The following is a 26,120-nucleotide window of genomic DNA, read 5'->3' as shown; positions in this document are numbered from 1 at the left end:
GCTACTCAAATAGGTGGAAACAGAATTTTAAGTGTTTTGAATGTGTAAACTATTTATGCCAAGCCAAACAGAATATAAATAAATGAATATTTAATACAATTGAAAACTCTCGTCTCTTTTGCTCCCTACACATTCAATCACCGATGATTGACATCCATTTCCTTTTCCAATCGAAGCACCTTTAGCAATAAACAAATTTACGCAATTCCCCGTCTGGATTGTATTAAAGTAATTGAATATTTTCCATATTGCACATTTATTTTTTTCTTTTCTTTTTTTTTTTATATTTAGGCCGCTCTTCAATACATTTATTCAAATCCGAGCATTCCAATTAATGACTGACAAGCTAAATGAATATTTTCCGCCTTGGCAATAATGATGATTGATGGCTTCATGCATTTGTGTTTGATTTATTGAAAAATATTTAAAGATATTCATTTAGGTGTATGTATATATAGTTCTTAAGAGTCTAAAGAACATAAAACATTAGCATTTAAGTATAAAAGATTTTTATAAAAGTCTTATGCATCTTTTTTGCACTTTATACTAGATTTAATAATTTAAAATACTTTTTTGTTTGCATTTTTTGAAAGAGCTGAGAAAAGGTACCCAAGTACGTGAACAATTAAGTCTTAAGTCTCTTAAGTCTTTCTTTAAGAACCTATGCACTAAGTTCTCGCTGAAACCGTTCACTACAGTTTTAGGTCTGTAGATTTCTGTTTATACACACTGTGACTTAGCGTGGACTTACCTTATCAATCTGTGTGTATTTCGACCGTCTCTCCGTCCGTTTGTCCAGCTGAAAAACGTATATAGTTCATGTGCTTTTGGCTGTTACATAAAATACAAGGTAAGCGAAAAAATCAAGTTTGGGATAAGACAGTATACAAGTAATTGAATGATAAGAGTTTAATCAATATAAAAAGTAAGGCACCGCTATCTCAATAATAACAACGGCCTTGGCAATGACACAGTCTACACCAGATTTAGTTAGTTCACCTTATCGATTATACTCAATTATTACACACGGCACAGGCAATTTAATTCAAGAGTCCTTCAAATTCGAGACCGTAAGCCCAATATTAATATTAATCAAACACTTCTTTAGCAAAGTAAGCAAGTGACTGCCTATGGCCTCTGATTGGATGAGCCTTAATTTTCAGTAAATAATTGATGCGAGGAAAGCTGACTTTACCGTTAAGTTCTTAAGGTTGACCCATTTAGCAAGTTTTAAATAAAACGAAAAGGAAAAAAAATTCTCGAGAAAGTCTGCAACAAAGGAGGCAGTGAAGAACCTAAATCATCTGGACTAAAAGAAACAGGTCGCTTCAATAAAATATTGAGAGTGTTATTTATCGACTTTGTTATACTCTAATCTTGAGATTTTCAAATTCGTTAAATTTCAAATTGAAAGAAAGTTTTACTCTTCTCTGGGCTATAAAGTTCTTAAATCAGATGACTAGATTAATAGGGGAATATGGATCTGTTATAGGAAAAATTGAAATTGAACATCTTGTATTAAACTGTCTCAATAAAGAGAGAAGGACAGTTTTATTCATGGCAGTTTTATTCATGATACAGCTTAAACAGAAGGAAAGAAGTTGTATCCCACAGTTGAGTAATTTGTATACTTTTACACTATTCAACAGAAATGATGCACGTTAAATTCATTAGTTTTGTGCGAATAATAAACTTATCTAAAAATATTCAATTATATAATGAATACAATTAAACAATGGATTATTCATAGTATTTTGTAATTTACACATATTATATGCATTACTATTTAGCTTATTAATTGTCACACTTGCCGCACCGCAGTCAGACAGCCAACAACAACAACCACAATAACTGCCAGGCAACCAGCCAAGCAGTCGGCCAACTGAATAGCTGAACAGCAAGCCGTCCAGACGAGCCGGCGCTGATCAAGTTGTAACTGCACCAAAGCGGTTCGAATCGGACCCCTTAATGACTGGGTGATGCTTCGTTATCTGGCTTGCAAAAACAAAAATCAAGTGAATCTGCACTACTCGAAGGATGCTCGACTAGGAGTTACCCTATATACCATTTTATTTATTTACACTTCTAAATAACAATAGAATCTTTAGCTTACCATTATTATATACCCCAAAATTATGAAAACCATTACAATACAAATGTAATGGATTATTGAAAATATTTCTTAATTCATTGCATTTAATATGCGAGAATACATTTTTTATATTTATTGTCGAACAACACTCTTTAAGAATCCCGAATCTGTAGATGTAGATTGTGTAACACTCCTTTTGACCATTTCATATACTTGCAGGAAACGTGGCTACTGTCTCTTGTGCAACTTTGGCAATGCATATAGGGTATTTAAAAAATAACTTTAACTCAAATGATTTAACTGTGGTGGAGCACAGAACACAAAAAAAATCCCCATCACAGGCGCCCATTCAAAGTCCAGATTGAAACAGCAGCAGCCGCCTGCATGGATCAGCAATATGCTAAATTCAAAGCTACAAATAATTAATTTACTTACACGAACTAAATGCTGAATGACACGAGCAAATAATTTTATAATTTTATTCTGATTTTCCAATATCATAAACTAAAATTTTTTCTCTTTCTCATAACATTTAAAAGATAATACGCAGATCCTTAAGGCAAATTTTAAGAATTTATTCCTAATAAATCTGATCAAATATTTATGAAAAAATATTAACGAAATATTTTGAGTACATGTGAAAAGGTATTTCATTATTGATTAATTAATATTTATATTTATATTAAAATAATATGCCTATCTTTTTACTTTAAGTGTTATAAAGTATAATCTAAGTAATACATAAACCATCGGGAAATATAATACATGAGCTACATAGCAAATGGATCAATAACTGAAGGAATCTAATTAATCTCTTAAAGAATTTCGAGCTATCATATAGCTAGTTCTGGCCGCACATTTCACATTTCGCTATATGTTAGAGCTAGACGCAACTGTTATTATCTCTGTTATTGTTTATATAACTCATTAACAGAGAGACTACAGATCTTCATGGGTCTACTAAGTGGCTGCAGATAGATAAATTGATATATTGACATCGATCCAGTCTGCTGGCAAGGAATCCAATTAATATTATCTCGATCTCTTCGCGCCGGCGACAGACATTAATAATTGAATTGACAAAGGCTCCGTTCTCTGTGGAAGCGATTGTATCTAGATACTTGTCGATCTGTGCGGATGCGCCAAAGTGAAACCTTTTTAAAGTGGTATAAAGCAGTTAATTCAATTAATAATCTAGTGTGAAATAATGTTTGATAATTGTAATTGTTTTTGTATTCCATATGCGTAAGCGTAGCCCGAATAGCCGCAGCTAATTGACAAATGCCGACTTTGGCGACTACGCGAGCTCGCGACCCCCAAACTGATATTAAAACCGAAGCACACCGGATTCCCCATGAATGAAATGCTTAATATCTATTGGCTATCTCAAGATATAGATACAGGTATTCTTACAAATTCACCAATTAGCCAATAGACATATACAGTTCGATCGACTTATCAACTAAACAATTCATTTGCGCTGTAAAATAATCAATTTGTCTGTTTCGCGAACTGTTGACTCTATTAATTAGACGAACTTAACCCTTGGGTGCTAGATACGGCAGCCCACGTGGCTTGAAATAAAAGCTACAAATTGCCTCGCACTAGCACTCGCACTCAAGCCTGTCATCAGGTGCTAATCAGTAAGTGACAATTAAACTGCCTGCAACAGGTTCAGTTTGGTTAGGCTTACCTTGATTTTCACAGAAGGTCAACTTCAATGAAAGCTAAAAGAGTTGCCTCTGCTCCACAAGTATGACCTATCCCAAGAAATATGTGTGTGAGAATGTGTTTATTGGGTATAGCTACTTAAGCTGTATTTATATTTGTTATTTGTTGTTTGTTAAATTTCATTTACTAGCTTTGGGCACATGTCTAAACACAAATCTTTATCTTAAGAAAATAGGCAAATGTTATAAAGTTAACAACTAACTACATATTGATATAAACAAACAACAAACAGTTGTATGGCAGGTGAGAGAAATCAACTTGGTAATACTCTGCTATGCATAAGTAAAGAAAATTAAATAAAGAAAATTGAATAATATTATAAAATGTAGAAAATATTATTCATTCATGCAACACCTATGCATACATATTCATAAATACTACCCTTAAGCACTTACTACAGAGTATTTGGCTATGGGAAAAAGCAAAACTAATTACAATTATTGAAGTAATTCAAATTTTATGAGATCCCGTTGAATTAAAGAAAATTTGCAGAATAAGAGAATTTTATGAGCGAATGGGGCAACAATTTAGTTATGCCAACACTAACAAACAACAAAGCACTCGTCTATAATGAAATATATATACATATATATATAGATATAGATATAATTACATATGCCTTGCTGCTAGGGGTAAACATATGAGGTTTACGAAACTATGCCACAAACAAGCTGTATAATTCTTTTGTTGCAGACACAAAAAGAAATTGAAATCGTATCGAAATGTGAAAATTATAAACAATGTGTAAACTATTAATAATTGGCATGAGAAATTTGCCCAAACAAGCGCCAAATAAATGTGAAAAATAGATCGTAAATACGGGCACACATTTGGATATTCACATATATGTATATATATTTATGAGAATCACACGTGAGTAATAAATTTTTATTAATTTATTAAAAAACATTTATGATTCTTGATAAGCCCGCTAATCATTTTTAGTTTATTATTATATATTAACTCTAAGATAGGTGTAATTATATGTAATTATACAACAATAAAAAGTTAATGAGATAAACATATTAATAACAATAATAATTATTCACATAATAATAATTACTAATTGTATTACGCTGCGTATGAGTAATTTTTGCTCTGCTCTGCATTGCAATGGGAACCGATTAGCATAGCATTAGCATCACTTCTAGTCTACTTTACTTTTACAAATATCTTAATTATAACAAGATCTGTTCGGTCTCTTTAGTGGAGACGTTCTGTCTAAGCATTTTGGTTCGTTAACCTAATGCGATCAAATGACGTAAAAATAAACTCGTAATTAAAACTAGTTATTATACTAACAATAGGGCTAAAGCAAACTCGTTTCAAAACATTCAGAATATTCAAAAGAGAGTGCCAAAATACAACAAACTATAAAACAAAACAAACCAAACCACAAACAAATGAAGAGAAGTAGAGTGCGTACACAAGATTTGGCCAACAGTATTAGCCAGCTGAAGCTGGCGCAGTAAAACAATATGGTTGGCACGAGAGCCTCATTTTGCTCTGTGCGACCAGACGATTCGTCAGTTGGTCTTGGTCGGCTTCGATCGTTTGACTGGAACAATAAGACGAAGAGTGACTTTCATGTACTTAACCAGCAGTAGAAACTCTTTGCTCTTGTGCCTTGTTTCGTTTGTATTTAAAGTGTAACTGCTTTTTAGCTCAGCTGGCAACTTGTTGCCAGCCAATCAAACCAGATAAATCCGACTTTAATTCGATTAAAGGGGTTTTCGCCACGCTCTTTGGCCAGATTGTGGTTGTTTTGGTTGTTGTTGCTGTTGAGTCTACTGCTGTTGTTGTTTTCTGAGTAGTAGAGATATTATGATAGTGCTGGTGCGATTTCAGCGTCACATTGTTAGGAATTAAGTAAACAAAAAAAAAAAAACAAAAACAAAAACAAAAAAAAAAAACAAGTTAATAGGTGCCATAAGCAACTCATAGAGAAAATTATTAATAAATCAAAAAAAAAAAAAAAAATTAGCAAATGTTGAAATTAGTATTATTAGCAGCGCGCCTAAAATACCACAAATATACCAGGACACAGTTACCAAGAAGTCCTGCCACACAAGCGTAAAAGTAATTATTCACTTCTGGTCACACTGCCAACAATTGCCGTTAATGTAAACGTCTAAATGTAATGTTTACTTTACTTCACTTTGCTTTTACTGTTGCTGCTTCTGCTGCATATTCTTAACAGAGAGCGAAACCTACACTGCTACTGTATTCACATATGAAGGCACGTGTGTTGAAATTTTGCTTGGCGCAAACAAAAAAAAAACACTTGTTGGAAACTCACCACACTCACTCTCACACACTGGCGCACTGCGCTTATTCTTACGCTATACGTATTTGATTGGTAATCAAGCGAAAGCCATAGCAGCACACAGTCTGAATGGTGTCCATAATCAAAAAAGCATAATAATCCAACGGCAAACACTTCACAACGCTCAAACGACGTGCGACAGCCAGCGCGTGAAGTCGTAAGCTGTAACCGGCGCGTACAGCATTTCGTTAGTCGACATACGCAAAGTGCTAAATAACGTCAAATCAACCAATACGTATTTCCCCGCCATTCATATTAATTTTAAGTTTGAATGCCACGCGTTAAATATATGCCAACATTTTCGATTTGTTATTAAACGCTGTTGAAACTTCGTCGTGTGCACATCAGTCAGCCAGTTAATGTTCAACGGCCGATTAGAGCTGAGCACTCCTTTCGTCACTTTAAAAGGTCCTGCTCGGCCATCTAATGCAATGCAAATGAGTGCGCTGAATAACAATAATTTGGTATAGTGCAATAACAGTTATCAGTGCTAAAACAAGCAGCTGAATACAATAAAGTTCCCAAAAATATATAAACAAAATTCAAGTTGAATCATCAGCAGTACAGCGACAGCAACAGCAATTCATAACAATGGCAGATCGCTTTCAGATCTCAAAGGTTAATGGCAGTGCCAATGTCAATGCCGCTTTCGATGCGGAAACCGGTGGCGGCAGCGCAGCCAATGCGGAGCAGCCACCAAACGGGCCCGCCAGTGGCCCCGCCCACGACAACCATCTGCAGCCCAAAGTAGCAGACGGCGGCGAAAGTCGTCGAACATCGCGTTTGTCCTTCCGCGGCTTTAGCCAATTCCTGCGCAAATCCGATGCCGAACGCAAGTTCAGCCTGGCACAGCTAACAAAGTGAGTGACATAACAACAATAATAATACAAAATAACAATACAAGCAAGTTCAATATAATATACAAATATATTAAACTAATGGATTTTCATTTAAAATCTTGATTGCATTTGCCAATTTGTAATGTCTGAAAAATGTTTTGGAATCCCAGTGTGATTTAATGCGCCGTGTCAGAAATATTTTGTTGAAAATTTTCTCCGTGTAGAAAAACATTTATAAATGATTTCTCGTCCAAGTAATTTTATGAACATAAACTCATCCATTTAAGCTAAGTATATTTTTGTTGAATTTAGTTTGAGTACTGTTTATAATTATAGGTAGTAAAATGCGCCGTTAATTACCTAACTAATTATATTTAAGCTATTTTCAATAGCGCTAATGGAAAGTAATTTATTTATGAGTTCAATTTTTTTTTTTTTAACAAATTGTTTGGTTTAAAAATATTATTCCATTTCCAATGTGCGAATCGTGTGTAACAACTTCAACAACCTTAACAGTTTATTGATATTTTATTATTTGATTATATTACATTACATTTTGTGCTAAATTCGTTCCTTGATTCCATTTATATCAATAATACACATGGACATATATATATTTGTATATACATATATATAGCATGTGGCTAGAATGTGCTAAAATGTACGTCTGATAAACGTTAAGTGATTATATTTGGATTTTCTTCTTAGAATTGTCGACTTTAATCAATTATCACCGAGCGTGCGTGATTCAGTAAAGACAATATTATCATATAACTGTCAGTAAAGCCATTAAAAAGTTAATTATTCAATCAATGCATTAACATGCATATAAATTGCATGCAATCGATTTATATGCTCGTTCAAGAATTCATAGAAGTTTATTGGATGATGTTTAGGTATATGCACGTTCTGCATTATAAATTGGTAGAATGGTTTTCTAAGCTAGAAAAACTCAGTTACACCTAATCACAGTCTCAGATCGTGAAAACCTAATTGTGTTTAAGCCGTCAAGAGTATTATGCATTCGGTTACGCCCGACTGAAACCTTTTTGCTAGTTTTCCCCTTTAATAGACTTGTTAACATTTGGTTTATAAATGTACAATCGTACAATACGATATAACATTGCCAAATAATTTGCTTTAAAATTGCTCTAGCCAAGAGCATCTGTTTTATAGATACCCAATAAATTTCGAGTGTCAAAGATAATATGATTTAATTAGATATTTTCCCCCACATAAAATCTATATTTATGGATATTTTGTAATATTTTCAGAAGTGTATAGGGTATTTGGACAGAGCACAAAAACTGACTTAAACTAAACGTAGCAAGCCGCAAAAAATGCGAAAATTATTTAAATTAAGTAAATTGCTTCATCACACATATAAAATGCACAAAATGAGACAAATTAAGCAACCGTGGAAAGGAACTTTTTATTTTTATTTGTAAAACTTCCAATAAAGATTGCTTCACTTTAATTTATTTGCCAATAATATAAATGAGCTTCCATTGTTTTTGACAAAAAGCCGCAGTTTGCGAAATTAAATTTAAATAGTCTCGTAACTCATTTACACGTGATTCCTGGCTTCCTAAATTTTTGTTGAAAAAAAAAAAAAAACAACAACGAAATTGAAAATGCAACATTAGAGAGATAATTTTTTAATAGACTTGGTAATTATAGAGAGTTTGACTCGCTAAAATTAGAGATGAAAGATTAAGGCATGTGAGAATAAACAGCGACTATTCAGGTTTATCTATGGCTTGTGGAGGTGAGCCACTAAAAACGCTAAGTATTTGCTGTAGTTTCTACGAGGAACAGGTTAAAACTAAAATGCGTATCTACGCATCTACTTTGTAAATTTGCAAATATTCGGATCACCATTTTCGGGTTTTTAATTGTGACGCATGCGATATACATATATGTTAATCGATCTACGGCGGCATTGCTTTAATTGCTCTGGTTTGATTTATGATTCGAATCGTCTGGAGAAAAGAAGAAGACGGAGGAAAAGAGTAGAAAAGTTGAACTGGTGAAGTGAAGAGTATGATTATAAATAAATAGTATTTAGAAGAGAACAAGCAAAAAAAGTGAAGGTAAAAAGGGAATATAAAAGGAGGAAAAGTTAGTAATATAACAATGTGTTTTTTTTTTTCATTTTGGGTATAGTTAAAATATTTGTGAATAAGTACCGTATATCCGAGCTGTATATCTTTGACCTCTTAAAACCCATTCAATCTCTTTCGCATTTTACTTAGTTTAGTTCATTTTACAGACTCATTCGGTATATTTGGAAATTTTGAAGGTCTATTAGTCATGGTCAACATTAAAACGAAGAAATTGTAAGCACATGACAGGTCAACAATTCAACCCTCGGGCCAAGATCAGTTTAAGCAAATAAACAAATTAGCGCAAATATTCCATTGGTATAGCGATTGCCGCATGTTTTTAAAAACGTGAAGAAACTGCGAATTAAATTCAATTAAAAACATGCCAAGAAGCCGTCAAAAAAAAAAAAAAAAAAAAGCTAAATGTATGTAAGCATTCAATTTTCTAAATGAAATGTGAACGTAAATTCAATTTTGAAAACTTTTTGCACTGGGCAAACAAGTCGAGACGAGTCGATGCAAAAGAAACAATAAAAAAAAAAAAAACAAATATAAGAGCAAAGCTGGATAACTGAATTGGCAACTAGTTCTCAAAGTCACTCAACTCGGTTAGCACTGCCACCTTGCATTGATATGCCAGTCTATCTATGCATATTTAACTGGAGAAAAAGCCAATCATGTTGTAGCCCACATAACTCTCAGCGAGATGGGTCTGCGTTGATGTCGTTTGGGAGTTGTTGATGGGTTCACGTGCTGTTGACTTGTGTGTGCCAACAACAAATTAGTCGTTGGCAGTTTCCAAGACTTCTGTGTGTGATATCATAGCCCAGTGAGTAGCAGTAAATGAACTCAATTGGTCGAACCAGATGGACAGCACGACAGCCGGACGGACGGATCGAGTGTAGACTTCACTCTGTGGCTGAGTTTGTCTTCTTTTTCATTTCTTCATCAATTGTTCAACTAAATCATACTAGCTAAATCTCAACGAAACCGCTACGCAGCCAATAGATCAATGTACGCACACACTCGCACACTCTATGTGCGATGACACACAGTTAGAAAATGCAATGAGAATTGTTTATTGTGTATCTTTTGGATGCGTTGCTGCTGTCACTCTCGGTGTCTGCCATTTGAATTGAAAATTGAGAAATCAAAATGAATAACCAGAAATAAATTCTGCACTTTAGAAATTATTGGCTACATTTATCTATCATATAAGAATTGTAATAACGGCAGACAGACACCTCTACATCCGTCAACTATTCGGAATATTTTAGTGCATAAATATTCTAGACAGATGTGATTATAGAAAACTCGTTTAAGAATATATTATTTTACAATGTAAATAGCTTGGAGAGCAGTATAATATCTAGACAGTGGCTAATGTCGATCGTAAAGTCATCACGAAAAATATTTCTAAATAGATGTAAATTAATTCCTACAAAAACTAGTTTAAGAGTTTGGATATACAAATATTTATCTCTAAAATTTTGTGCCTATAAAAAAATGTCTGCAAAAAGTATGCAACAAAAATTTTTGCCCTCAGAAAAATTAAATATTAGCAAATAGGAACTTATTATGAAGGAAATATTTAAGTATTATTTTTTTGTTTATAGAAATATTGTTGAGAATCTCTAAGAATCGCAGTGCACTTCATACAGCCTAGATCTAGCTTAATGAGTATACTCAAAATTTCTAGGTTTTTGAAACTTTCTAGTCTCTTAAATCTTAATCAAAGTATACTATTAGCATTATTCAGAAACACACCTAATATGCCAAGGTAGCTTGTGAACTGGTGTTAGCAAATATATATGCTATGTATTATATGTATGGTATTATGAAAGCATTATTAAGCGTAGTACATGGAACAATGGATAGATTTAGCTTAATTCAAATAATAGTCTTTGTAGAGTATCTCTTAGTCGAACATGGAGGACAATGGAGATCCATTGTTGTTAATAGAAATAATGGAAAGAGACTCTTTCTGTTGACCTCCATTCAGTCAAGTTCTAGATCCATCTGATCTGCCTTTTGTGTGTCGATTTTATTGCAGTTCCTTCTCTACTTTAGTATACTAAAATGTTGGCTATCTGAAGCAGTTAAATTATCTTTGGCATTCGAATTGCTGTTTCTGTTTTCTTTTTGCCATAAGTAAATATACATACATAATCAAATAATTGAAAGAGTCTGGTCGTGTCAGTGGGCGAAGGCATTTTCCCTGCCGAGCCAGACGGCCACAGATCAATAGGAACATGAAGTAGAGCGAAAAGAGATGAAATAAAAAATAAAAAACAAAGATAGAAGCTAGGGCGATTTTTCATCAACTTATGAGCATTTCTCCAAACGTAGCCTTCCCCTTGGGCACCTTGACCAATACGCTGTTCTCATTTCTGCGTGTTTTATTATAATTTTCTGCGTTTTGTTTTATATTTCTACTTTTTTGCTTCTTATTTTGGCATTTTCATCGCACACATTTGCTTGCGGCTCTCTAGTTGGTATTTGCGCTTCGCATGCGGCGGGCTACATTCATGCTGCCCGAGTCGATATTATTTCTGATGCCGTTTCATCAGTATGATTATCTATTCATAATCCAATTACACCGACAATCGATCGAAATTCACGTTTGGTTTTCTATTGTTACAGGGAAACGCTTCCGCGCTTGGATAACTATCGCATCTCTATGCGAAATTTGAAGCGGCCCTCAATCGGCGAACTTCAAGGCGAGGTAGATCAGGTAAGTCTCGACTCTAATAAATTCACACTGACAAGTATAAACACCACGCTGAAACAACTAAATCTGTTGATGGAATATACAAAGTGCTTAAAGTTATAGTGTTTTGAATTTTAAATTTTGAAGCATTAAATAAGGCAGAATTAAAATTTATCTAAGAAAGCACTTTCACTTTCCAAGCTGAAGGTTCAATAGTACCATTAAATTATGATTTCTAAAAAGTCAACAAAAGAATTTTGGCTTGTACAATATGTACTCTCCATAGTAAATTAAATAACATTTAAATATCTTTGTTTCAATGCCACAAGTGAATAATAAATAAATAAATAATAATAAATATTCTTCCGCTAGCCACAACATTCCTTAAACATTTCGCATTCCCATTTCTTGAATATTTGTAATATTCAAAATCGATTCGACGTCACGTTTGATTTTGATTTGGAATCCATATGTTGATCTTGCTAAAGATTGTGCAGCCCTTTAGTGCTAAGGCATCCACATGATCTCTGTACTGAATGCTGCCTGCTGCTCATCTGCATCTGTTTATGTGTATTTGAAAACATTTCAAGTGCTTCGGCAATAAACAAACCAAATCTTAGGACGCCCAAATCTAAAAATCAAAAAACACACGCGAGTACATATATGTATAAGGTCGAAAGTGAGCTCGGCCAGAAATCAAAACTGTACAGAATTCAAATAAGCATATGCTGGCAGCTGACTAGCACTGTGTATAAAGAGAACTACAGTGAGCCTGCTAGACTAGAGCAATACCCTTTGATAAACTCAATGAATACTATCGTAGTCTGTAATATATTGGAATCTGAACACATTTTGGCATCAATCAAAATAAATCTCTTTAGGTAATGACAGAAGAATAATCTCTTTCAATCGTTCACACATTTTTGCTCACCTTATAATGGCCTAATTAGTATAGGGTAGCAAATCGACGCTGCGTATTTGATGAGTGCTATGTACATTATTTATTAACACGAATGCTTATTTTATTGACTTGAACAATTTTCAATTCGCGTTTCCCATACGTTTTCCATGACGTATACGTAATGTTGTTTATTCAACTTATCTAAGAGTCAACTGATTTGGGCGTGTTAACAATTCGACCCAATGACGTCGCTAGTGGTGGAGTATTATCGAAGTGTGTACGTGTGTGTGTGTGTGTGTGTGTGTGTGCGAGGGTTGTGTTTTTACCTTTGCCAAGAGCAGCCCTGAGACGCCTTATCAATCAATTAAGAATAGTGGAGGTTAGAAAACCCTCGAGATACTTAGTCAGAGCTCTAGTTTTTTTATGCTTATCGCCGTCAAGGCAGTAAATTTTATGCGTCTGTTGTGACCTGCACTTGGTGGTGTGATCCACTACAAGCAAAAACTCAATTCGCCACCCACCACACCCAACCCAAGCAAATTTCTCGCATATTGTTTAATTAATTCCGGCTGCTCCGACTGCTCCGGCTGCTGGCTACCGTGCTGAGCTGTGGGACAGCGCCAATGTGGCGTATGAGAGATATCGTAAAAATTGCATTACAGCGCCGGCCGCTCATTAAGGGAATACCAATGAAATCGTCACATAAACTATAATTGGCTAGGCAGCTTACAATGTATGTGTATGTGTGTGCGTGTGCGTGTGCTGCATGCCAGCTCAAATGACAATTATTACAGCAGATAACGAACTTCACTTAAACTATATGTATACAAACAAAATACAACAGACTCCAGCACATGTTCAAATAACAGATGTCTATTAAGTAATGAACAGTAAATGATGAGAGCCAGATTGAAAACGTATTCGTAATGAATTCATTACCAAATGAAAACATTTTCCTATCACCAAATATTGGGTTGGTTTATAGTTATTGAGCTAATTAGAGCTCGCTCAAATTACAATTTTTAATCACATCTACTCTAGTTAATTAGTCAAAAACTATATATATTTTCTAATATAGAACCTCTTAGACTAAATATTTTTTTTTTTTTTCATTATTTATTTTTTGTTAAAACAGAACTGTTGATGGAAATTTTCACAACTTATCAAAATTTCAATATAGACATTTCTTAGTAAAAATGCTTTAAAATTGATCAATATATATGTATGAAACAGACTTTAGATTAAAATTCATTAATATTTTTACTAGAGATAAGATTTTGACAGAGCTATAGGAAAAATACTTAACATCAAAGTGATTATTAGTGCATATATACATAGTAGGTGTATATAGACTTTTCAGAATCCATTTCTTTTAATTTATTGTACTCTTCAACAATTCTAAAACTGTAAATCTATGCTAATGTATGATATTAAGCCCTAGAATGCCCATTTATTAAAAACTGATTTTCCTTTAGTTTACAGTTAGCACAATTTTTATTGCGAATTTAATACAGTAAATAATAATAATAATAAAAATAAATCTTTGATATGCGTAAGCATACAGCTAAATTACAATTTAATGGACACTTAAAAGTTTAGTGACAGTTGGAAAAGTTTGCTTTAATTTGCATACTAAACAAGAGCGAACGATGGCTAAAAGAGCTCCGAGTGCATATTCCTGTGCATATTGGGAGCTAGCTGTGGCATGTGTCTTGAAAGATGATACCATTGACAGCCTTGAAGCCAAATGAATTGTCAACAAGAGTGCTGCAAAGGTGCACACAGTGCCACAGCTATGTATATTGTCTTAGCTATCCACGCCCCTAGCGGCAGCGGGGAGAACTGCAGTGACAGGCGGTAGAACGCATTGCCCGATGCGACGTTGAGTCGTAGTCAGCTAACAACAAGTGTGATAAAATGCACAGGGCGCATCATTAAAATTGACAGCGGCTGGCGACAGATGGCGCTGTTGTTCGATCAATTGTCAGCGAGCCAACGAGCTATCAATGCCATAATGGAGAGGGACATTAAAGCTGATGTTGCCGGTTGCCAACCCCCAAAGCAGGGAATACGTGTGTCCACACCACTATGTGTGTGTATGCGCATTAAAAATGTTGACAGCTTGTCAGCCCGATAAGCACTCACTTGAAAAATTGTTTTCAATCAGTTTTTACTAAATTAAAAACCTATCAGATCAACTAGAAAAACTGCCAAAAAATAATCATACCAGTTCTCGGCAGTTTTTGACACGTTTTTAATAACACTTGAATTGAAATTAATTTGTCATTGTTTGGCCCTATCCCGTGACATTATCAATCGATTTTTTTTAAATTAACAATTATCACTAAATGCTCAGCTATTAAGATATAAATGTCTCTTCAAGACAACGATCAGATAATATAAAACAAACAAAAAAAAACCTACGCAACGAATGCAGAAGCACATGATCCGATAACTGCGCAGTTTTCAAGTAAAGTATATATGGATGGAGTTGGGGGCGGTACCCAAAATACAATAATATAAAGTAATTTCCTATCTACAATGCAAAACATTTGATTGCTACATTATTATATTATATATACATATTATATATACACATATATCCAATTAAGAAAAACGAGTTGATATTAAGCCATTAAACCATTAAACAAAGTCAAAAATTAAAGAAATAGAATAATAAATAGTTTATACAAGGAAGGAACACTGAGTTCTTGAAAAGCTTAAGGCAATGCAAGAAGGGTTTATATACAATTGACACCCAACAGGTTTCAGTACTTAGTCTGTTACATATAACAGAGCAGCTACAAATAATATATGTATGTACATATATACATACATACAGCTGGAATATACATACAATTAAAGTGCTTCGGGGCTGTTCAAAAATAGTTTCGTGTCGTACCACGCTGCGTATGAGCATTTCGCATTTCGCATTTCGTATTTCGTATTTGTGTTTACATCATCAATGGCAACAGCAGCAGCAGCAGCAGCAGCAGCAGGAGGAGTCTCCATACGACCAGCAACTGCAACTGAAAACAGTTTTCTATTCGAAATGCGCTTTTCTGCTGCACTTGCCGGGCATTGTAATAATTCCAATTCCAATTTGCAATTCATATCAAAAGACTCTGCTATTTATACAACATTTATCGATTCCTTTATGGGATTCCGTTGCTGCCGCTGCCGCTGCTGCTGCTGCTTGTGTTTATTTAGCGCGTTTCTCGATTCATTTAACCATGGCAAAACAACAATATTTTCATTGTTCTCGCCTTACACGTAGGCTTCTATAGCTTAATGCGAGTTTCCTTAAATTAAAGGTAGCACAACTGTATGAATACCTTTCGTCTTGTGCATGTTGTATATTCGGCAATCAAATTTTAATAAGCGAACATATTGCAGTAGGGCGTAAACAACTGCGTCATACCTGTTCGCCGTATGAGTCAAATCAAGTCAGTGCTTGGGCGGCTGTCATAGGTGATTTTATTTAAGGAATCCTATTCTTTTTTAATACGATTCATATTTTGTTTAGTATTTTCTACCTAAGCTGCATCTAGAGCTAAGTCTTTAAACTATAGCCGTCTATGAGGTGCTTTCTCGCACACATACTTCAAATGAAGCCCTCAATCAGATATTGGCTGGCTGCCACCTTCAGACGCACTCCACATAGTTGTGTATGATATCCCATAAGACGCTATTCAAATTCCAATTGCAATGCCAATTTCCAATTCCGATTCCGTGTGTGCGCGTGGCTTCTGTGCAAAAAAAAAATTTCCACGCTTGGGCAAATGGCAAAAGAAATGCGCCTTTAACTAAACTAAATTAAATTACCCGGGCGGGCGTCATACAAACAACACAGTCGCCAGCTCCCTGGCTTGTCTGTGTATGTGTGTGTGTGTGTGTGAGTGGATGTATAACCAGCTAATAGTGGGTGTGTTTGAGTGGTCCTGTGTGTGAGGTGCGTATGCGTCTATATGTATGTATGCATGTCTGTATGTATGTCTGTCTGTCTGTCTGTCTGCGTGTCTGGCTACCCGCCGCCCAGCGCCGCCAAAAATGTGTAAACAATCAACAGTGGCCACCCACTGGGAACTGGAGCCAGCAGCCAGCAGCTAGTGCCAGTAGCTGCCCCAAGCTGAGCTGAACGAGCCGAGCTGAGTAACTAGCTAGCTGCCCTGAAGGGGTGTGTAGACATATCCGTCGATGTCACACAATGCCAATGTGCTTGCTAGTCCCGTAGAAGGACCCGCCCATTTCGCTGCGTTCCGCCTCGCTCCATGCTCACCCGACCGACCCTGGGCAAAGAGCCAATGCTCACATTTTAAAAAACATTCAATTATGTTAGCCAACAACAAAGTGGATGATCAGCGTGTCCCTCCCTTCGTCTGTCTGCTGCCACGACTCACTCCAATAAGATGTCACATAAACCGCAAATAATTCTGCCGAAATAAATAACGAAAGTGAATCAATCGAAATTTATTAATTTGCCACTATTGTAAATGGACTTCGAGAGATACCTCGTCTCTTAGCCGAAATTGTATTTGTTATTGAATTAGAACTCAAATGATAAACAATTTGTATTCCATTTTCATTTGTTTTTAATGTAATGAGTTCCTTAATAAAATGTCTCATTTATCTTCTGAATTTTTTATGTATTGTTTCTTTAACTCATAAAATATTTTGTATATAATACAAAGTTTTAATTGTCTGGAATGAAAAACCTTCGGACGAGTATCGACATCGAAAATCACATGTAATTCTATGAAATATAAATTATATTTAATTAATTTAGATGATCATTGTGAAGCACTCTATACTCTATAAATGAAGTGGAATTGGGCAATTGGCAAAACTCTAATTGGCAAATTGAGGACTGAATTAGCACAGATCCATAATAATTCATGTGGTACTTTTGAAAAGTCGTTTGTTGAGGTTTGCTCAGCTCCCACTTTGCAGATGTACGATTTTTAGCGTAACTATAAAATCCAAATCAAATGGATTATGTGATTGCCTTCATATCCAATGACTTGACAAGATGTTAATTGAAAATTGGCGAGTCTAACGGCTAGGCATAGGGCAGTAATTAACCCGTATGCGGATTTTTAGAATTGAAATAACATAAAATATATAAGAAGACATTAAGATAAAACTATAAATAATTACGTGATACACAGTGAAAAACATAAAAAAAAAATGAACTAGGGTACATAAATAGATATAATGATTTAGCAAGATGTTAATTGAAAACAAGTATAGTGTTTGTTTTTCTAGAAAGGAGAGCTGTAAATCTGTTAATATGGAATTCTGTATAAATACAAAATTATGATCTTATATATAATCATATATATGTATATATATTTTTTTATATAATTTTGTTATACAATTACATTTATCCAAGAGCAACGCATTTGCCATATTGCTAAATTGCGTTTTTTTTCCTCTCTATCTTTATCTATTCCATCGTCTATAGACCATTAACATACCAGATGCGGCGGAACCGGAACCAACTGGTGGTCATATCAAGCTGGGATGGATTGTCGGCGTACTCATACCGTGTCTACTCAACATTTGGGGCGTCATGCTCTTCTTGCGTCTCAGTTGGGTGGTCGCCGAGGCCGGCATTTTGTGGACGTTAATTATTATTGCCGTTTCGTCGATTGTCTGCGTTATAACCACCCTCTCCTTGTCGGCCATTAGTACCAACGGGGAGGTGAAGGGCGGTGGCGTCTACTTCATCATATCCCGCTCGCTCGGCCCCGAATTTGGCGCCTCCGTCGGAGTTGTTTTTGCCTTCGCCAACGCGGTTTCAGCTTCGATGAATACAATCGGTTTCTGTGAATCGCTAAATCTGCTGCTGCGTAAGTATCCCTGAGGAAGCTCACCAAGCAATCGGACTAAACTGCCATTGAATCTTGCAGAGAGCAACGGCTTAATTATCGTCGACAATGGCATCAATGACATCCGCATTGTGGGCTCAGTTACGATACTAGTATTGATCTTGATCTGTTGCGTTGGCATGGAATGGGAGACCAAGGCGCAGAATTTCCTCATCTTCACCATTATCCTGGCCATAATCAATTTTCTGATTGGCTCTGCGATCGGACCCCGTGGTGATGAGAAGCAAATATCAAGGGGATTTGTGGGATTTTCTTGTACGTTTAGCTTGGATAAAGTATTTAAGAATTTGTTTCTAACGTTCTGCCTCAATAGGGTCCACATTCAAAGAGAACTTTGGCTCCGATTATCGCTATGCAGAAGGCGTCAACCACGACTTCTTCAGCGTCTTTGCCATCTTCTTTCCGAGCGTAACTGGCATTCAGGCGGGAGCCAACATCTGTGGCGACCTAAAAGATGCCGGTGCAGCCATACCAAAGGGCACCTTCTGGGCCCTACTCGTTTCGATGACCTCCTATGTACTGTTTGCCTTATTCGCTGGCGGTGCTGCAGTTCGCGATGCCTCCGGCTTTCCCGAGGACTTGGTGAACGGCACGATTGTGCCATCGGAACTGCCCTGCATGCTGTCCGGCAACTGCAGCTGGGGCCTCTTCAACTCCTATGAGATGATGCAGGAGATGTCGCTCTGGGGGCCTCTCATCTATGCTGGCTGCTTTGCGGCAACGCTGAGCACGGCTCTGACGAATCTGCTGTCGGTGCCGCGTCTGGTCCAGGCTTTGGGCATCGATCAGATCTATCCGGGATTGATTTTCTTCTCAAAGCCCTACGGCAAACATGGAGAGCCCTATCGCGGCTATGTGCTGACCTTCTTCATCTCCACGGGCTTTCTGCTGATTGGCGAGCTAAATCTGATCGCCCCGCTCATTTCCACCTTCTACCTGGCCTCCTACGCGCTCATCAACTTCTGCACGTTCCACGCGGCCTTCGTCAAGCCCCTGGGTTGGCGTCCCACTTTTAAGTACTACAACGCATGGCTTAGCTTATTCGGGTTTGCGATGTGTGTGGTGATAATGTTCCTCATCAATTATGTGGCCGCCATTATAACCTTTGGCATTATCTTTGCCCTGTATTTGGTGGTCATGTATCGCAAACCGGATGCCAATTGGGGATCCACCACTCAGGCCCAACAGTACAAGGCTGCTCTAATGGCCGTGCATCGTCTGCAAAATGTATCCGACCACGTGAAGAACTATCATCCCCAAGTGCTAGTCCTTTCTGGAGATCCAAAGTCTCGTCCGCCACTCGTCGACTTTGGCTTTCTGCTGACCAAGAACAACTCGCTTATGTTCGTGGGCAACATTATACCGGTAAATGCATACATTGTAATATATATAAGCAAATGGATAGCTAATCGATATATTCTTTGCTATGCAGGTGCGTGTGGGCTACAAGAATCGCCAGACTCTGGTCAAGGACGGACAAAAGTATTTGGACGCGCGCAAAATCAAAGCGTTTTACAATGTGATCGACGGCTTCAGCATCGAGGACGGCATCAATGCCATGATCAAGTCGACAGGCTTTGGAAAAATGGCGCCAAACATTGTGCTGGTGGGCTATAAGCCGGACTGGAATCACTGCCGCAAGGAGGAGGTGGAAAGCTACTTTGCCATATTGCAGTGAGTAACCAAAAAACATCTCCCACATTGCGGTTGCTCATGCGAATCGTTTTATCACCTGCAGCAACGCCTTTTCGCAGCGCATGGGCGTGGCAGTGCTTCGACTGCCGAATGGCCTGGACTTCTCGGAGCTAACACCGAAAGTAGTAATGCCCGACAATGGCATGGGCCACTTGAATACAGCCAATGGACAAGGCTTTGCCAACGAATTGTTGACCGCCGCGAACGCAGCCTCGGAGCTGCTACACATAGATTCGAACTTGAATCTGGCCAACATGGATAGCGCCAGTCCACAAAACTCGTACACCATGCCACAAGAACCGCCCTTGCCCAATATGCAGCGCGGCTCCCGCAGCTACAAAATCAACAATTCAGATGCCGCGTCCATTACCTACCACACCAAAGGTGGCTCCGAGGTGCCCCAGACTGTGCTGGACGCCATGAACATATTTACACGAAAGCAGCCCAAGGGCACCATCGATGTCTTCTGGCTGTACGACGACGGCGGTGAGTCCACATGACACACAATGGGGTAAATTAGATTTTGATGGATGCGTTTCCTTATTGCCAGGTCTAACGATTTTGCTGCCCTACATCATCTCGATGCGTTCGCATTGGCAGAACTGCAAGTTGCGCGTGTTTACCATGTGTCACGGCAAGGACGAGGAGCAGGAGGAGAAGAGGTACGATTCGCAGGTCCACATCTAACTGGAAATTTAACTAATTACATTATTAAATTGCAGCATGGCCAGTTTGCTGACCAAATTCCGTATTAAATACTCAGAGCTTGTCATGCTCAAGGGCGTTCAGGATCAGCCGCGTCATGACACAATGCTCAAGCACAAACGACTCATCGAACCCTTCCGTCGCAGCCCCCGCAACGAATTCGGCATCACGGACGAGGAGGTACACAGCATGGCTGAAAAGACGCAGCGACAGCTGCGCATCCATGAGTTAGTCGTGAAGCACTCATCGAACGCTTCACTGGTGGTCATGTCCCTGCCAATGCCGCGCAAGGTGAGTACCCAAATCCAGACTCTGTTGCAATTCAATATTATACTCTATATAAATATCAATACATCTATTGCAGGAGGCGATCTCAGCACCACTCTATATGTCGTGGCTAGAAATGCTGACGTCAGATATCAAATGCCCAGTGGTATTGGCGCGTGGCAACCAGACGCCGGTGCTAACGCTCTACTCTTAAGGTTAAGTCAACGTTTCCAGTTCGAGTACAATTTAGTATTATTAGCGTTTAGGCGTTCAAGTTCCGCGTAGCCAACTACAGAATATATACCTATATATAAAACGAAGCAACTGCTACAAACCTCCCAAAAACCTTAAACAACTTGATAGTCCCTAAAGCACACATTATTATAGCATCCATAGCTTATAAGTTGATTACGAACTATACTGTTTATGTATATTATATAAATATAATGCGTAACAATAAACACAACTACAAATTGTGGCATCTAATCCAGAAGAAGAACTTCAGCAAATATTCATTGTGGTCAGCAGTAACATACTACTTAATAAATATTAACTTTATAATCGCTCTTTATATGTGATCGAATATAAATGGGCTCAGAGAGTGAATCTTAATCAATATAAAGCATCAGATATTGCTTATATGCGTAGTCGCTAGTAATAGGCACGACGTGGATTATTCTGAAAGAGAATAGTTCATTAGAGCGGATATTTGGATCACTGTGCACTTTTCAATTTACCAAAGGATTCGGGCGGAAACGGTATGCCAACATCATTCGCTTTCGGTATGCATCATACTCGTTGTCGCAATCTTCAGGCTGTGCAACACTTCCAACGCCCAGACCCTGGTTGCCGTCACGTTGTGGCGCCCTGAAAGTACCTAGTTTAGCCAATAACAGGATAAAGGATTTGAAAATATCGTACTTGTTAACTGGATCTACAATGCCAGCACCGTCTTGGCCCAGGCCTTGACCCTCTTTCCAGCCGAGCTTTTGCAGCATTTGAAATCCAATGTTATCTTCCTTTAATTTGTACTCCTTGTAGTCACTTAAATCCGGCTGTCTGTTACTTTTCTTTGCTTCGTACTGCTCCATGAACTTCTTTAGTTCCTCGGGAGGTAGGAAATCACCAATGTGATGCTTGCCCTCGCTCTGTTTGGTAAGTGCATTGGCCCACAAGTGAGTGGCTTCCATTTCAGCTGTACGCAGCTTATGCTCCCAGGTGCCACCCTCGATGTCCTCATCGGAGTCGTATTCGTATTTGAACTTACCGCCTCGTGCTAGGCGATCGATCTCTTGACGCTTACGCATCATGTCCTGGTATAACAAATTGACTTTGTAATGCTCTTCGCATTGCTTCCACTGGTCCTCCGACAACTGTGTGGAGCCATAGTTAAGACGAGCGTACTGCAGCAATGCCGGATCATTACGCGTGATAGTGGTCAGCATGGGCTTGTTCTGGTTTCCAAAGCTAGTTGGTGTACCTAAAATAGAGCAATTTTAAAGTTATTCTATATTATGTAAGAGCAGGTGATAATTTACTCACCTGAGCCGCTTGGCAACGCTTCCTTTTCGCCCCAGCGACTTTTGCGTTCTCGCTTGCGGCGCTGCCGCTGTGTCTCTCTATCATCCTGATCCAAATTATTCAGAGCACCAGCTGTGGTCATTGCCGCTTCCTCCTCTCGCTCTCTGCGCTCCTCATCACTCAGCTCGTTGCGGCACTCGATGCGACGCTTGATATTGTCCCGATTGCGATCCATCATGCCACGCATATACTCATCATCGGAATCAAAATCAGCAGTAATTGCCGATTCCGGATCATATTTATCTGCTGCCGAATTGCTGTTGTGTTCCTCCTGCTGCTGTTGATCTTTCTGTTGTTGTTGCACCTGCTGCTGGTGAGCCTTGCTTAGCTGCTGTTCGGCCCGCTCCCGCTCTCGCTCGCCGCGCTGGCGTTCGTAGTCGAGCAGTTGGCCGCGATAGTTTCGATATTGTTCGCAGTTCTTATCATAAAGAAACCTATTTTAAAATTTTAAAGAAGAAGTGAAACGTACAATGAATAATGCCCAATTGCGTTCAGTATACAAAGACATTATATGAGTAACTGTTTTTCTTTTTTTTTTTTTTTTTTTGGAGCCCGTTTAGTAGTGTGATTTTATAGAATCCTTCAGCTTACTCCTCCAGTGGAATGGCGACGGGCAACATACGGCCAGTGTGTGACAAGTGGGTGATGCGTGCGACCTAATCTCATTCCAAGTCTAATCCGTTGTTCACTACCATCAAACGGCACTCGGACTATACTATGCCTTCCATATGATCAAATTGGGCACAGAACATAATTCTATTAAACTATCTCTATTCAAATAATTATCTGCAGTACAAAATGTAACTATGAAATGTTATCTAAATTGAAGCTCATTAACTAATATTAGAGAACTAAACTAAATTGTCCCGGAAGCTATTAGATGAGTCTAGGCGTAAGTGTGTCCAGTTCTGATTTTAAAATGACCTGAATCTCACTGTTAATTCTATAACCTTGCAGACTATTATTCCTAACTAATAATATATTTAATGCATATATACTATAGAGCCTATTTAATTAAGACAACGTTCGAGTTATATGTAACGGGTCAAATACTAAAATTATAGATGAAAATGAGTCGAATCATCTGCAAGGTTATTACATGTTCGGCAAACCGAAGCTACTTAATGCTTTCTCTTAAATATTTTGTTATTCCGTCCAAAATTCAAAAATCTGCCCCACTTTTACTCAGTTATTAGTTAAAGTGCCCTGCGCATGATAATGTGCAGCTGATTTACCACAATGCCGGATGCAATTCGCTTCTATGCAAACGTATTTTATCTTCGTAATCTTCACCATTTTCGGCGACCAGTGCGATAAGGTTTTCTATGCACGTTGGCAATTGTATGCATGTTTCTGAAAAAACTACATAAATTGCTTTAAAATCGTGCACAACGATTCATAAAATATATTAAATGAAATTAATTCAGATGTTGGGAGAATTTAGGACATTTCAATTGGGATAGGAGTTAGGTAGATAGAGGGAATTGATTAATGGATGGGTTACTGCAGGAATTTTTGCAAAAAAAGAACAGACAAAGCTATTGACAAACTACAGATACACACCTTGGGCTGGCGGCGACATTTGCTGCTGCATCTGCTGTTCTTGTTGCTGCTGCTGTTGATGATGTTGATTGTGCTGCTGCTGCTGTTCATTTTGTTCCAGTTGTGGTTGCTGCAATGCTTGTTCCTTTGGCTGCATGGGCGGCGGAGGCGGTGGAGGTGGATTTGCCGTTACATGCTCCGGCAGTAAACCAATTTGATCCACCTGTGTGACATTAGGCATCTGTATGGCCTCGAGATTAATCTGCGGCTTTGGTATAGCATTCAAGTCAAAGTCTTTGGGTGCCGGTATGGCATTCAATTGATGCATCGCTGAGTCGGACGGCATCTGCGTTGGTCCCAATTGCATATAGATTGGCGTCAAATTGGCCAACGCAATAGGAAGTTGTGGTGGTGGTGGCGGCGGCGGTGGGGCCACAGCGGCTGGATGCAACTGCATAGGCAGATGATGGTGTCCATGGAAAAAAGCTGGCATCGTCATTTGTGGCGGTCCTTGTGCCAACATCGTGGGGTTGAACGCAAACGGCGGTGGCGGTGGTGGTTGCACAGCCTGGGGCATAGTTGTAGGCGTCCCTGGCATGCTAAATGCTAAATGATTGTGCCCTGAGCCAGCCATAGTCATGCTGTTTGCCATAGAAGTAGCTATCACTGCTGCAGCTGCACTCGTGGCTATTGTACTAACCGCCAGATCCACCGACTGTTGCGGACTATTATTCTCGGTGCTGTGAGTGTCGACCGTATTGTTCTCCTCACTGTTAAATGAGGGTAAAGTGTCAAAGAATCGATGCAATCGAAAGACAAAAGTCCTTACCTTGGCTTTGTGACAGGAGCCACCATAGTAGGCGGTTTTGGTTGATCATGTTTCTCAAGTATTTTCTTGAAGTTCTCCAGAAAAGAACCATCATTGCAAAATGTATTTTTCACTTTAGGTGGCGGCTGTTCAACACTAGGCTGCGGCAGCTGTTGACGCTTAAGACTAAACGTAATTTTGCCCGTCTTGCTCGTAAAACTGTTCAGCGTTTTGGCATTACCATCATCGCACTTAGCCCTTGCCGCCGATCCCGCCTGATCACCATTATCTACATCCAAAGCACTTCCATCATCAGCTAGCGCTAGAGTTACGGGTAACGTCTGCGTTGATGGTTCTTGCTCCTCCTCCTGCTCCTGTTCTTCTGGTTCGACTACCGGCGTTGCCGTCTCAATGGTTTTTAATTGTGCAGCCAATGTTTGAGCAGCAGCCACAGCCTTTGCCAGCTGCGCTGTACGCTGCTTCTCAAGTATTTCCTGTCGTTTTTTGGCAATTATTTCTTCTTGCTTGCTCATTTGCGCAAAACGATCTACACGATGATTACGTTGCGCCATACTTTAATGTTTTATCTTCCTTTTATCCGGGGCGCTTATATAAAACCTTTTGGTACTTTTATTCACTGCAAGTAAAAACTAAGCATGTATAAAAAACGTAGAGTGGTCACCCTGTTGTCAGCAATGTGACCAGCGACATTAAAAATACCAATTGTTCCGAAAATAATAACAGCACAAAATACCGAATTCTTAGCAGTCGAGATTAATTTTCATATTTATATAGACTGCTTGGATTGTATAATTTTATTAAATTCAATATTTGAGTTAACACATATAATATTATAGGGAAGTAGTAATTTTTCGCATTTATAACGGGCAAAAGTTATGACAATTTCAAGATTTAAGACACATATAT

At 38.1% G+C, this 26,120-nt stretch overlaps 2 protein-coding genes across 5 annotated transcripts; one reads left to right on the top strand and one right to left on the bottom strand.

Annotated features, from left to right (window-relative positions):
* The first annotated feature begins 6,177 nt into the window (after positions 1 to 6,177).
* On the top strand, positions 6,178 to 21,499 carry NKCC (sodium potassium chloride cotransporter). 2 transcript variants are annotated; one of them, XM_089462209.1, is made up of 10 exons: positions 6,178 to 7,009; positions 11,737 to 11,827; positions 18,169 to 18,556; positions 18,617 to 18,850; positions 18,909 to 19,960; positions 20,028 to 20,269; positions 20,334 to 20,776; positions 20,841 to 20,952; positions 21,013 to 21,286; positions 21,360 to 21,499. In XM_089462209.1, exons 1-10 carry the CDS (start codon positions 6,741 to 6,743, stop codon positions 21,474 to 21,476), a joined length of 3,222 nt encoding a protein of 1,073 aa, XP_089318335.1. In that variant the 5' UTR covers positions 6,178 to 6,740; the 3' UTR covers positions 21,477 to 21,499. The 2 variants fall into 2 exon arrangements, with proteins under 2 accessions (XP_089318335.1, XP_089318336.1); XM_089462210.1 differs by lacking the exon at positions 6,178 to 7,009 and adding an exon at positions 10,539 to 11,662.
* A 274-nt stretch (positions 21,500 to 21,773) lies between these two features.
* Positions 21,774 to 25,903, bottom strand: LOC108614819 (uncharacterized). Of its 3 annotated transcripts, none has more exons than XM_089462215.1 (7): positions 25,215 to 25,903; positions 24,407 to 25,155; positions 24,079 to 24,205; positions 22,805 to 23,277; positions 22,184 to 22,742; positions 22,000 to 22,129; positions 21,774 to 21,940 (listed from the first exon to the last, which is right to left on the bottom strand). In XM_089462215.1, exons 1-7 carry the CDS (start codon positions 25,763 to 25,765, stop codon positions 21,914 to 21,916), a joined length of 2,616 nt encoding a protein of 871 aa, XP_089318341.1. In that variant the 5' UTR covers positions 25,766 to 25,903; the 3' UTR covers positions 21,774 to 21,913. The 3 variants fall into 3 exon arrangements, with proteins under 3 accessions (XP_089318341.1, XP_089318342.1, XP_089318343.1); XM_089462216.1 differs by having other exon boundaries at positions 24,079 to 24,196; XM_089462217.1 differs by lacking the exons at positions 21,774 to 21,940; positions 22,000 to 22,129; positions 22,184 to 22,742; positions 24,079 to 24,205 and having other exon boundaries at positions 23,031 to 23,277.
* Between the last annotated feature and the right edge of the window lie 217 nt (positions 25,904 to 26,120).

The sequence above is a fragment of the Drosophila arizonae genome, chromosome 2 (genome assembly GCF_054131065.1).
Source record: "Drosophila arizonae isolate 15081-1271.41 chromosome 2, UAZ_ARI_1.0, whole genome shotgun sequence".
Taxonomy (NCBI): Eukaryota; Metazoa; Arthropoda; class Insecta; order Diptera; family Drosophilidae; genus Drosophila; species Drosophila arizonae.
The sequence above is the reverse complement of the archived record's forward strand: the minus strand, read 5'-3'. Positions and strand labels throughout refer to the sequence as shown.